General features: G+C 44.3%; 1 protein-coding gene across 2 annotated transcripts in view; it reads right to left on the bottom strand.

The window, feature by feature from the left end:
- Positions 1-2,571: 2,571 nt before the first annotated feature.
- Positions 2,572-13,816, bottom strand: part of LOC123022996 (transmembrane protein KIAA1109-like) — a 29,117-nt gene continuing 17,872 nt past the window's right edge. For both annotated transcript variants that reach the window (XM_044429291.1, XM_044429292.1), the window contains exons 10-12: positions 9,472-9,606; positions 6,207-6,372; positions 2,572-3,261 (exon numbers count right to left, since the gene is read on the bottom strand). In XM_044429291.1, the coding sequence (XP_044285226.1) occupies positions 3,045-3,261; positions 6,207-6,372; positions 9,472-9,606 (518 nt within the window). In that variant the 3' untranslated portion in view covers positions 2,572-3,044. The remainder of the gene's footprint in view (positions 3,262-6,206; positions 6,373-9,471; positions 9,607-13,816) is intronic.

Genomic DNA, 13,816 nt, shown 5'->3' with positions numbered 1-13,816 from the left:
CCTAGACAGCAGCTCTCTGGGGTTTCATTCTGGAGAAACTTTCTCAGTCCTATATGGGGCTGGTCCTAGAATCTTTCCTGGGTAAAAAACAACTGCTCTGCCACAGAGTTAGAATGTCATATCTGTACTGGGGAGAAAAGGTATTACAGTAAGTGAGGAGTGGAAGAGACCAAGGAAGTCATGACGTCGTGAGGTCTCCCCAACTGCCTTTCCTCCCCCTCTGAAACATCCCAGTCAGACAGGTAAAAACACCCCATCTGGCAAAAAATGCAGGGCTGGAAGATGGAGAGGGGAAGGTGACATCACTCTTCCTACTCTACATGGGATGCTTATAAGTCTCCAAATATGAGGACAGAATCCTTGCACAACAGACCCAGAAGTCAGCTGAAGCTTTTTCTTACATATGAATGGGTTTGAGGAATATAACAAATCCATTAATACTTGCAAGGGAAGAATAGCCAAGTCATTAAACAATGAAAGATAGATTCTTGGGGCAGCTATACTGTATTTCTTCCATGGAAAAAACAAGGCATTCCTTTTAGGAATATTTTGCCTGTTTTGAGCATTAAAATAATGGGGAGATTATTACCTCTGCCTCTTAAAGCTCCATTTTGTTCAAAAATAAGTGCATGTATTTGTTTTTATCCAGATATTCAAACCATCTGACATCTTTAAAAAGAGACAGAGACTAATCCTGTCTTTAAAATATTGGCATCTCTAGGTAGCTCATCTGAGCCAAAGGATACCAGTAGTTATACTTGGACAATATTCTGTATACAGATATGTGGGACTGCAGAATGTTCAGTATAACACATCTCAGGAAACATAATTTCATCAACACAAAAAAATATATGTGATCAAAAATGTGCCGCCAGGAAGACTCTACCATTATGATCTAGACAAAACTTTTCTCCATCACAGCAGAACACCTAATCGGAGACATTTAATTCAGTTATAGGTTGGCTCAGTTTAATATCAATTCTAGAGTCAAAAGAGTTTACTCCTCCAGGTTTTCAGATATATAGTTTGATGCTTTGGACAACCGGAATCATACTCCTTCAACACTCCAGAAAATGTCTAAGTGCCACAATTCATGACCAAACCTTAGAGGTATGATAGAGGGGAGCTGCGAGTGGGTGTGCCAGGTGCCATTCCCAGTGAGCAACCTTCTCTGCCAGGCACTGTGATTGCCACTTAAGCACTGAAGAGTGGCACTGCTTGCATACTGTGTGGGGCTCAATTCCAGGTGAGCACTCCAAGGCTGGGAGTGCTCACTAGAAACTTGGACCCAGGGCTTCTGCAAGGTAGAGTCTGCTGAGCAAAGCCCAGGGAATCCAATGAATTCCTACCCGCCCCCCCCCCCAAAGAGATTCCTCACACATCCGCAACTTGAGCATCACTGCCATTGTCTGTGAAAAATTCTCTATCAATGCCACCTTCAACTACCACAGCTGCCCAGTAATTATCCTTCAGGCATTTCCCTGTCCCTTTCACCATTAGGGGATGGCAAAGTTTGAGGTGGCTGGATGGGGTCACTGGGGAGGTGGGTATGAGGTTGGGTGGACTCCAGGGGATGGTGGACAGGAGAACCTGGAGGAATGTTGTCCATGGGGTCATGAAGAGTCGGATGTGACTTTGTGACTAAACAAAAACATCACCATTAGAGATAATCATTCTTTCCTGCTGATGTGACTGTTAACTCCTGAAAGAGCCTGAAGGCATCTTAATTTGGCATCTTAACCTTGACCATTGTACCTTAGGTACTCCTGCTGGGAGGCAAGGCTAGTGAGACAAGTTAGCCTCTTGATGGCATTACTCTTGGTTTCTCTGACACTGCCAACTCCCTTCATCATGTAAAGTATGTATCCAGGAAGCAAGAGGATCTTTATACATTGCCATATAATGTAGCTTTGACCACTAGGAAGTATTCCTGCCTAGGATATATTGCTGTTACAAATCAGAATGCTCTCCAGGAATCCCAAAGAAAGAAATACATGGAAAGAATTTCCTTATTTTGAGGAAGGACTTTCATTGCTTAGTGGTAGAATACATGTTTCACATACAGAATGTTGTGTATGTTTATATAGAAAAAGCCTTACAACTCCCAGCATATCTCCAGCCAAATTTTCAGAGTCTTAACATACATAGAATTGTGCCCTAAAAGTATCAAATGATGGGAAAGACTACTCACAGAGCCCCTGAATTGCAGCTGCCACAGTACACAATGCAGGACTTAATAGACAGATGGTCTGACATGATATAAAACAGCTTTCAGACCTAAGAGGGTAGCTGGTGCAGTTCTTCCTGCACTGGCTTTGAAGGGGTTAGGTCAGATCCCCAACTCCTCACAAGGTCAGAGACAGCACTCCAAGCTCAGAAAGGGGTTAGGAATCCCCAGTATCCTATAACTCTTCTAACAATGGTTAAAAGCCAAGGGGCTGCTTTCTCAATAATTGGTTGTATTGCACACATCATTGTATCATTTGAAAGCAAAGGCTCTGAATACTTCAGAGGTCATTTTAACCACACTCAATGTAGAGCTTCTATACAGAAACATACTGATAACAAATATACACTTGACATTAACTTTTATTCTGAATGTAACAAACTTAAAATGATTTAGCACTATCACAATCACAGTCCATAAATTATATACATATAGAATATATACAAACTATGTGGACAAGAAAAAGCCATTCAGGGAATCACATTATCCAAAAAGTTTTTCAGTGTTATGGCAAATAAAAATTTAGAAAATTCACAGTTAATCTGTAGCTTAGAGATGAAGAATATTGCACATAATACAATTGTAAATGCTAAACAGCAGCTTTAGTTTTCTTCACAAACATCGGTCATGCAATGCTATACAATACAAAATGGCATCACATACCAGAGTAAACCATTGTTCACAATGTTGATCAAGTTTTAAATATGGTAGCAAACAGCTGTTAGGTTCTTTCAGTATAAATCATGCTTAAACAACTGAATACATGTAAAACAGAAAATATAAAATCTGTGTTTGTCACATTAATTTTAGGATTAGTTCAGTGATCTTCCTTGTCTTTTCCTTTCTTTTCTTTTTCATCCTGTAGTGCAGTGCCAAGCTTTTTGATAAGAACTGACAAAACTTTGTCCAATGGATCCATGACTCCACGTTGAAGCCATTTAGGAATAGTAGTCCTTGCATGATGGAAGCCTAGCTTCTGAAGTATATAATCAACACCTACTGGATCAATCTTTCTTCCAGTCCAAGAAATTAATCTAAAAATTAAAACACATTTGTTTAGCAATTTAAATAAGGAAATCTTCCATTTTAGCATGATTACACTCTATCAGTAGTCTCTTATAAAGGAATTTACTATGGCAAAGGAGTAAATAATTTTTGGCTAGCCTATCTATGTTCTTTCTGTTTTTACTGGTTCATTCCTAGGATTTTGTTGATCATGTTCAGCATTTAGTCACAGATTCCATATCAAGGAAGAAAATATGAAATGCAACTGAACTGTGCCTTAGCCTAATAATGGTATTACCCAAATAGGGAAGTTGACTTTTTATGGATTTTTACACCATTGGTTTTTGTATGGCTTGGGCCACTTTTAGCTATTCAAGCACAGAATTTTTGACGGAAAGAATACAATTTTATACGATCTAACTTTGAAACTTCATTCTGTAATAAGTAAAGCTAACCAATCTGATCTCTGTTGACTTCTTAAATCAAGTACACAATTTAAAATGACCTCTAGCTTTGCTGATAAAAAAAGTGTCTAGTTTTTCTCTATTTCTGCTTCCACCTACCAAGAAGATGGTTCTAAGGAACAGCTGAATTATGTCTTTTCAAAAATAAGGGCTAAATTCTTGTTTCTCCACTAAGGCAAAGATAGCTTGTATATTCTGACTTCTACAACTTTGCCCCCTCCCCACCCACTCACCCCCCCCACCACACTTACACCTCTCTGTGGCTGCTTTCCTGACCACAAAAAGGAGGCAGTGTGGTTCACTCTGTGCCTGCTGCACAGGGGAATGGCAATGGAGCTCAGATTCCCAGACCCAAGGTTAGAGCACTGTCTCCAAACTCAGTTCTGAGAAAGGAAAGTTACTTATCTGTAACTGTGGTTCTTTGAGATATCACCTGTTCATCACACATACCAGCTGAGGATGCTTTGGACAACCAGAATCATACTCCTTCAACACTCCAGAAAACGTCTAAGTGCCACAATTCATGACCAAACCTTACAGAGGTATGATAGAGGGGAGCTGCGAGTGGGTGTGCCAGGTGCCATTCCCAGTGACCAACCTTCTCTGCCAGGCGCTGTGACTGCCACTTAAGCACTGAAGAGTGGCACTGCTTGTATAGCGTGTGGGGCTCAATTCCTGGTGAGAATCTTTTTGGCTTGAATCTTCTCTCACTGTCACAGCTAGCATATCCTTACTGGTTCCCACCCTTTTCCTCCTGACAGTCACTAGAGACTGCCATTGTTCCCTCTGAAGGGTGATTGAATCAACACCTTCATAGATACTTATATCAATTCTAAAAGAGAAAGACTTTGGCACCAGCATCACTTAAGCCAACAACAAAATGGCAGTGGTGGGAAACTTGTGTGAATGCACAGATGACCACTGGAAGAACCACAGTTACAAGTGAACTATTTACATTTCTTCTGCATGGTTTCTGTGTATCACACATATAGGTGATTACCAGTGGTGGGTCAATGGCACTATCAGAGCACTGAAAAAAACACTGCCCTACTGAAGGGGCAGTCAGCTCTGGCATAAATGTTGAGCCAGTAGAGTTTTAACTAACAAGGAAGCTACCTTCCATGACAATAGCAGTAAGTTGACTATCACCAGAGGTTCAAAGAGCTTAACAGTCAAAATATAAAGAAAAGCAAACAGCTTCCAGCTAGGCATTGGTCAGTGATTTGGAAGAATCTTCAGAAGAATTGGCTCTGCCCTTTGCCTTGATATTGCATCAATCTGATGTGCAGAGAAGTTAATTTGTTGGTGACAGAACCAACATACTTCTTGGAAAACTCTACTCAGCTCCACCTGGTCTTCTGACAGTGAGGAAGCAAATAGTAGTCTTGATCTTGTTGGAATCTCCAATCAGTGCAGTGCTAGAGCAGGGGTATTTGCTTGGTCTGCCCTTGCACTCAGTATTGTGGCACACTGGCAGGCAATGGGCTATTAAGCTTAGTGAACTTCTCATTAAGTTGGTGGCAACAAAATGGGAGATGAGGGCTGTAGTGGCAAAGCATTGTCAATCTCACCTTCAGAGACTGAAGCCACATATAACAAGCCACATATAGCAAGTCTATAGCAAGTGCCACATCAGCAGTTTGCTTGGCTGGTAGGGTTAAATACAACTAGGGTTGAATTGTCACAGAGCAATCCTTATAATGTGTCTTGTGCCTTTTAAAGACATTATAAGATTTTTGAGGCTTTGCCTTTTCTGTTAGCTTCTTGCCACAGAGAAGGCGAACCACCATCTGTGTGCAGAGGGAGTAATCATCACTTATGGACAGAGTCCTAAGTAACAAGGCAGCCCCAACAGATGAAGCTGGAGGGCCTGAGGAAGAAGTACATTCCTTACCCATTGATCTTGGGTTATTTACAGCCTGAAGAGCCTTCTTCCACAGGGCTGTTTTGTAAATGCCAAACAATGCAAGTGGGAATCCACAGCGCAACCCTCACTCAGGCAAAAAAGGCAAAGAAAGTACCCACTCATTGATGGGAACTTACTCCCACTCCTATCACATTTAAGGGCCTTAAGGGCCATACAATCTAAACGCCTACAAAATTGAGAAGGCAACTCTAATTTAAGGAAATAGTAAGAAAATGATAATTGATAATTAAATTTAGAGAGACAGCTGAAGAAAATGTGCCTAAAGATGAAATGAAGTTTCTATGCAATTGCCACAATGGCAGTTGAAGAAAAACTGAGGGAAAGGAGTGGGACCTGTAGGGGTATACTAGCTGTGACAATGAGTGGATGTTCCTACCCACAAGATCATCAGCTATAGAAGCTTCCTAAAGTGAGCATCCATGCAGGTGCAGAGTCCATATGTGTGATGCACAAACTATGAAAAAGAATCTTAAATATCCTATCACTCTTCAGACAAAATTTAAGTGCTACAGGATTGTTCGTTAATAATCAGAAAATCAGGCCAAAAAACACTGATTTTACCACAAACAGAAGCACTAATTACCTCAGTGTGGGTTCCAGATGCCATGTATTACAGATAAATTCTCTCCAATCAACAGTAGTATAGGTAATACTTTCTTCTAATCCTCTTTCAGCTGAACTTTCATCAAGTACGCTGACAGGGCTTTTCTGACCTGGGCGACTAGACAGAATGCGTGGTGGAAAGATGGCTAGGAAAGATAAGAACAGTGAAGTTTTCACTTTAGATAAAAATCCAGATCAGTTTGTTAATGTAATGAGTAAGATATTACTCATTGCAAAGACAACTTTACAGATAAATACATTGCTCTTTTTTTCTTTGACAGAAAGAATGTGTGAATACAGAACAGCCAGATACATCAGAATCATGATAACGTAACAATAAGATACTGTCAATAACAGCAGCAGCAACACTAGAAATGAGAAAAGATTACACACTGTTTAATTATATTTTTGAAGTATACATTTTCCATATATTTTTATACAATCATGGCAGAATACAGATTTGTCAGTAAACCTCAGATCTCATTTAATTCATGAGCATTCTAAATTAAAGCAATTTGGGGCCAAACAGCACAAAACTAAATCATATTAATAGTTTATACTACTGTAGCCTGAAAACACATCCTTGCCAAATTAAGGCCATGTTTTTAGGGATTGGGTCTACATCTCCTAAAATAAAGCACTGTAAGGTACCGTATTTTTCGCTCTGTAAGACACACTTTTTTCCCCCTCAAAAGTAAGGGAAAATGTCTGTGCGTCTTATAGAGTGAAGGTGTGTGTGCCCAACGCCCGGGACGCTGCCGGCCCACCTGCACCACGTGGCACCACCTGGCCAGCACGCACTCGGCACGCACTGCTCCACCCACCCACCCACCCCGGCGCAGGTGAGAGCTGTGCTCCTCGGGGGAGAGGTGCGGAGGAGCAGCAGCCGCGGGCTTTAACCCGCCGGCCGCACAGAGAGACGGACTGCTCACCCCCACCGCCTGGGAAGGCCTGCCGTGGAGGAGGAGGAGCCATGGGCTTTAACCTGCCGGCCGCATGGAGAGACGGACTTCTCACCCTCACCGCCCGGGAAGACCTGCCGCCGCCGCGCCGCCCAGAAGACCACCACCGGCATGCTGCCGGCCCGGCTGCACCATGTGGCACCACCTGGCCAGCATGCACTCGGTGCGCCCTGCTCCGCCCCCACCCCTCTGGCACAGGTGAGAGCTGTGCCGCTCAGGGGGAGCGGTGCGGAGGAGAAGGAGCCGTGGGCTTTAACCTGCTGGCCGCATGGAGAGATGGACTGCTCACCCCCACCGACTGGGAAGACCTGCCGCTGTCGCGCCGCCCGGAAGACCACCGCCAGCACGCTGCCGGCCCAGCTGCACCACACCTGGCTGGCACGCGCTCGGCGCACCCTGCTCCACCCCCCTCCTCCGGCGCAGGTGAGAGCTATTAATCACAGGTCGGTGTGTGTTTTCAAATGGCAACCCATCTTTTAATGAAGCCCATGGGGAAGTGATGGGGAATGTGCCTGTGATTATCAGGAAGCTTTCCATGGATCCTTCCTCTAAAAACTAGGTGCATCTTATGGTCAGGTGCATCTTGTAGAGCGAAAAATACGGTAGTTACCCCTGATTCTAAATTTGAACTGGAAGGAAAAGCAGGGTTTGAATTCAAAGCTAAATGCCAAGGCTAGAATGCTCCAAGATAAGCAAAGCAGCTGCTGAGGACTAGATCATCTGCTTCTAGGGGAGACACATAATCTGTCCCACAGTCTGGTATCATATCAGATATGCAGACCAACTGAGTACTCTCCCTCATTACAACCATCTGTCCCACAAGAAACAGGAACCACTTTAAAAATGGAGATAACTTTAGTTGTTTGGGAAGGGGATTTCCCAACTTTAAAAATGGAGATAACTTTAGTTGTTTGGGAAGGGAATTTCCCAACTTATCAACTTCTTCACATAAGTAATTTCCCTAATTAGCCAGTTTACTAACTTCACTGACATATTTTCTGCAATACTCCTTTTATATCACAAATCCAGCCTAGCAGGCCAGCTTTAACATAATAAAGACTTGTCAGGAACCTCTTGTCATGATTTGCTTGGAAAGGAGAAGGGGTGAAAAGACCAGCCTGGGCAATGTACAGCATTTTTTAGTATAGTCTGACAACTGATCATAAGTAAGCCATGAAACAAGACCATACATTCACCTTACACTAGAGCAATAATTTATTGATTGACATCGTAACATTAATATTCTTACATTGTCAAATTTATTGCAAATATCAAAGCTATTATTTTGAGACAGGTAAGCAATGTGGTGACCACAGGCAAAAATGTTCCCCTAAATGTCCTTCTGGGTGCCTCCCAAGATGTCCTACCTCTCCAATGTTAACATTTTCTTAAACTGACAGCTGGGATCACTTCTATGCAAATTAAGGGCTTACAGCTGCTGCTGTCTTCATTTCCCAGTTAATGCTCTGGGCTACATGAAGAAGCTCAGATATATTAGGAAATGAAGATAGTGGACAGCTGCAAGCCAGTGCTTTCCTCTGCAGTACAGCCAGACATACAGGAAAAGAGGGGAAAACAAAAGGTGCTGAAACCTGTGGGTTCAAAGGACTTCAGTGTACTCTGACCTCTCCTCTGCCTTTTACATAGGTTACTTGTCTTTTATGACTAGTCCATGGCAGTTAGTTTGTGGTTGTGCCCACAGCAGTATTTCAAATTGCCAACTGTGCCAGCAGGCCCAAAAAGTTCCAGGGCCTATACTGAGAAAAATGTTCTCTATCTGTAGCACAGTACTGTTTTTAATCTAGTTCTGTCAACTTTGAACAATTAAATTTAGTGATGGAACATTTAATCCTGAAAAAAGATTTTTTTATTAAAAGAAAATGCATGTTAAACGGTATTTTAATACTGTATTTTAATAATTGCTGATTTTATTTATTGGTTTTCAATTATTATGCCAGGATGTTTCCCGTTTTTATATGTATTTGTATAGGTATTTATTTATATGTTGGAAGTCGTCCCGAGGCTTATGCGAATGGGACAGCATACAAAAATTCCAAATAAATAAATAAATAAATAAATGTGTGTTTTTTTTAATGTTTTATCAGCCCCATTTCTCCTAGCAGGATACTTACTGTAATATAGAAAAAGTATAAAGACAAATCTTACAGCATTGAAATATTATATAAAGAAGACAACCGCTTCAAATAACTATTATACACAAATCAACTAAGAAAAGCCCACCTGTTACAGACCAACAGTTCATCAAACAAATAATCAACATACCTTTCTCCTTTTCTTTAAGATAAGCAGACACTAGATCATGCAGGAACATTATCAGCTCAGCATCCATAGTTACACAAATGTGATCAGTGAATTCTGTTACTACACTGCATTCCACTTTTGGCTTAGCACTGGCATCTGTAATAAAATTCTATAAATCACTAGGCAAAGTGATAAATGCATACAAACATGCTCACACACTTTTAATGTGAAATATTTAAAATGCTGACAAAAGTAATTACCTTAAGTAGTGAAAAGAGATAACCCTTTAGAGCATGAGGAAGAGACCTTCCTACTAGTGGATTTAACAATAGGTTTACAGCAACTCTGCCTAATGTTGACAGTACACACCCATTTCAAGTTGATATATAACATCTCATGGCATGTGTGCTAAGCCACATTTCAAACCAACGTTCTAAACAGCAGCCCGATGCAGTTCTAGCGCTTCTGAATTCTGCACATCTTTAGCAGTGCAGTCCATGTTAATCTGTTCCATATTGTACCACCCTTATTTTCAACATGCTGGATATTTATTGCTAGATAATTTCTTTCTCCATCTGCTGCTGCATCTGAGCATGTAATGTGAATAGCACATGCAGTATGAAACAACACTGAGACGTAAGCTATATTCACCAATAATTTTATGTCATAGCCTAATCAAGACCCTTTTTAACTATTGCATGTTAAAATTCTGCCACTTATGCTTATTTTGTCTTAGCCACTTAAGTATTTTGTCCATCTTGGATTTCTACTATATGTATTTCACATAAAGCAATACTCCTGCCATTACTCTTACCATCTGTATCATACACTCATTCTGACAATTCTTCCCCACACATTATAAATTAAAGGCTAAAGTTCTATCAAACTCTTCTCTCCCTTTATATGTCACATTTAGAAAGCCAGGGTGCTTACCTGTAACTGTCGTTCTTCGAGTGGTCATCTGTGCAGCCACACATAATGGATACTGTGCCTGTGCAGTGCCTATTGCCGGGTAGAATACCAAAGCTTCAATGGATTTTGGCAGGAACTCCACACCCTTTGACCACACACCTATAGGGCGGAGCGCCTGCCATTTTCCCGTTTATGGAGACCGGCAGATCGCCCCCTAGCGAGGTGTGTGGTCAACTCAAGGAGTTGCTAGAGGCAGGCTACTGTCCCGTCCTCCAACACCGAGTGGGGCTGGTGGGCGGGTTGTGTGACTGCACAGATGGCCACTCAAAGAAAAACAGTTACAGGTAAGCAACGTGGCTTTCTTTTTCGTGGTCTCTGTGCATCACACATAATGGGTGATTAGCAAGCTAACTGACCAGAGGTGGGTCGGTGTTGTCAGAGGAGGAAGGATGAGAGGACAGCCTGTCCAAAGGAGCAGTCCTGTCTGGCTCGAATGTCGAATCTGTAATGCCTGGTAAAGGTGGAAGGAGTCATCCCTCCTCTCCTGCGTGATCAGGTGAGGGATCTGTGGTAGACAGAAGAACATACGACGGGGGAGGTTGAGGACGGTCGGGAACCAGGGTTGTCGGGGCCACCATGGTGTGATAAGAATGCCCTGTGCCCTTTCGCGGGCGGCCTTTTCCAGGGTACGAGTGATCAGCGGAATTGGGGGGAACGCGTAGAGGAAGGAGCCCAACCAACTCACCATCTTGGTGTCACCCTGTGAGTTTGGGCCCGCCCCCGCCCTGGAGCAGTATGTCCTGCACTTCGAATTGGAGGCCGTTGCAAGCAGGTCCAAGGACAGAGTACCCAAATGGGAAAACAAGTCCCTGCAAATCTGGTCGTCCAGTTCCCATTCGTGGGTTGATGACATCTTCCTGCTGAGAGTATCCGCCTCCCCGATGTGCACCCCCACTAGATGGATCGCGAGTAGGGAAATGCCCCTGGGGATGCACCAGTCCCAAATCTGCAAGGCCAGATGGGCCAGTGGTACCGACTTCGTGCCGTCTTGTTTATGTAGAAGATGGTGACTATGTTGTCGGAGGCTACCTGTACCGACCAGTTATAAGGGTAGGTTCGAAGGAATGTAGCGCCTTGAACACTGCCAGTAGTTCGAGAAAATTGATATGCTCGGACTTTTTGTGAGCCTGCCAGGTGCCTTGGGTATGTAGGTTGGAGCAATGTGCTCCCCAACCTGTGAGGGAAGCGTTGGTATGGAGCGAAATCGAGGGTTGCCGCTGGTGAAACAGAACACCCACTGTAAGGCTGTCGGTGTTTGTCCACCAAGACAGAGTCTGGCGAACCGAGGCGGGAGGTAGGAGTGGTCATCTTGGGGAGTCGCAAGAGGCTGGAACACATTGTTGAACCACAGCTGAAGTGGTCGCATCCTCAGTTTGGCATTCGGGACGACTGTGATTGTCAAAGCCATGTGTCCTAGGAGCCTTTGGATGGCTAATGGCAGTGTCCGCCTGCCCTCCTGAACCTGTCTGACTGAGAAGCAGAGTCTTTCCATTTGGGCCCGTGGAAGGAACGCTCGTGCCTGAACTGAATTGAGTTGTGCCCCGATGAACTTGATGACCTGTGAGGGAGTAAGACTGGATTTCTGGGCATTAATACACAGTCCAAGGCCCTCCAGGAGGGTGCATGTAGTTTTGATGGCTGAAATATGGTGATCCCAGGAGGAGGAGACAATAAGCCAATTGCCTAAGTAGGGGTAAATTTGTACACCCAGTAGGCAAAGGTGGGTGCAGACTGGAGCCATGCACTTAGTAAATACCCTAGGAGCTGTGGCAAGTCAGAAGGGGAGGACATTATATTCAAAAATATCGGATCCAACAGTAAAGCGGAGCAGCTTTCTGTGGTCTGGGTGGATGCCGATGTGGAAGTAGGCATCCTTTAAATCTATGGAAGCGAACCAATCTTCTCTCTCTAGAAAGGGAGTGATATTTTGCAGGACGAAATTTCTTAGTTGTAATGACGCCCCTTAAATCGAGTATGGGGCGTAGACCACCATCCTGTTTCAGTACCATAAAGTATATGGAATAGAAGCCGTGAAGGCCGTCGGAATGGGAGATTCGGTGAATCGCTCCTTTATGGAGTAGCTGGAGTACCTCCTCTCTGAGGACCTCCAATGGAGCAGTGTAGTGTCACAGTCTACATGGTGTCAGGCTGTGGTAAGTTGTTGTATGGAGAGCTCCATAGCTTCCTGGATGAAGACGTGGACCAAGTCACGCTGTTGTTCCGGAATAGACGAGGTGATGGATTCCAGCCATTGCATCAGGAAGTACTGATATCTGGCCATTGTTGCCTCGTAAATTTGAGATCCGGAGACCCAGTCCCATGGCCGCATAGATGCGTCGCACCATCAGGTCTATCTTCCTGCCTTCTTTGCCTCTAGGGGTTGAGTGTTCCCTGTTGTCTCACCCCTGGGAAGACTCAACCACAACTGAATTAGGTTTCAGGTGTCTCAAGAGGAATGGAATATCCTGTTCCCAAACCTTATACATGGACTCGTATCTCCTGGATGGCGGGTGGGGTTGGCTAGGAAAAGCCCAAGTGTCCTCCATGGCCTCCTGAAGGGTGATAATAAGCGGGACGGATATGGTGGAGGACTGTTCTTTACGAACAATGTCATAAAAATCATCTTTGTTGGTGCTGGGTCAATGCTCAACCTCGATTTCCAAGGACCAGGTAAGGCGGCTCATGAGTTCGCCGAATGTGGTGTAAGATTCTTCAGGGGACCCAGGGCCCTGGGTAGAAATGACCGTGCCGGGAGATGTAGAGCATCGATCCGAGTATTCCGAATCTGAATCGTAAAGGTAAGGCAGGCTGGAGGAAGACTGGGCTGGAGGCGGTGGAGGATGAGAAGTCGCCAGTACCGAGGTGGAGGGCGCTTCGGTCCTGGCCAGCCAGAATCAGTGCCTGCGCTCTGGTGGCATGGGATAATAGCCATACGAAGGCAGATATCCCAGTAGTAGGGCTGAGGAGGTTCGGGGCCTTCGTATGGCATTGGAACCCAACTCGGTAGGCTGGCCCAAAGAGCGGTGGTAGTGGAGGGGCTCAGCCAGTGCAGGAGACCTTGGAGATGCCTCGGGCGATGAAGGCGTCGGAGAACGGGCCAGCTGGTCGTTTGGCAGCGACCACGGAGGAGAGTCTCGGATTTCCCTGTCAGATATCGATCCATGAACGATGGGTTCGGGGGGATCCGGTGCCGCAGGAACCACAGACTCGACCCTCTGGGGAGATCTGGGAGGCGTAACTTTAATCAGCGCCTGTGGTGTTGGTGTTGAAGGCATCGGGACCGACGGAGCCATCGGGACCAATGAAGCGGTCGAACCCAAGTCTCGGTGTGGTTCCGGGGCAGGTCTATGATGTTTGCGGCAGGCCTTGTTGGTTTTGTCCTTCTTAGGCTTTT

The sequence above is a fragment of the Varanus komodoensis genome, unplaced genomic scaffold (genome assembly GCF_004798865.1).
Source record: "Varanus komodoensis strain SLA01 unplaced genomic scaffold, ASM479886v1 scaffold2, whole genome shotgun sequence".
NCBI classification, from domain to species: domain Eukaryota; kingdom Metazoa; phylum Chordata; class Lepidosauria; order Squamata; family Varanidae; genus Varanus; species Varanus komodoensis.
Note: the sequence above shows the minus strand (reverse complement) of the source record. Positions and strands in the feature narration are given on the sequence as shown.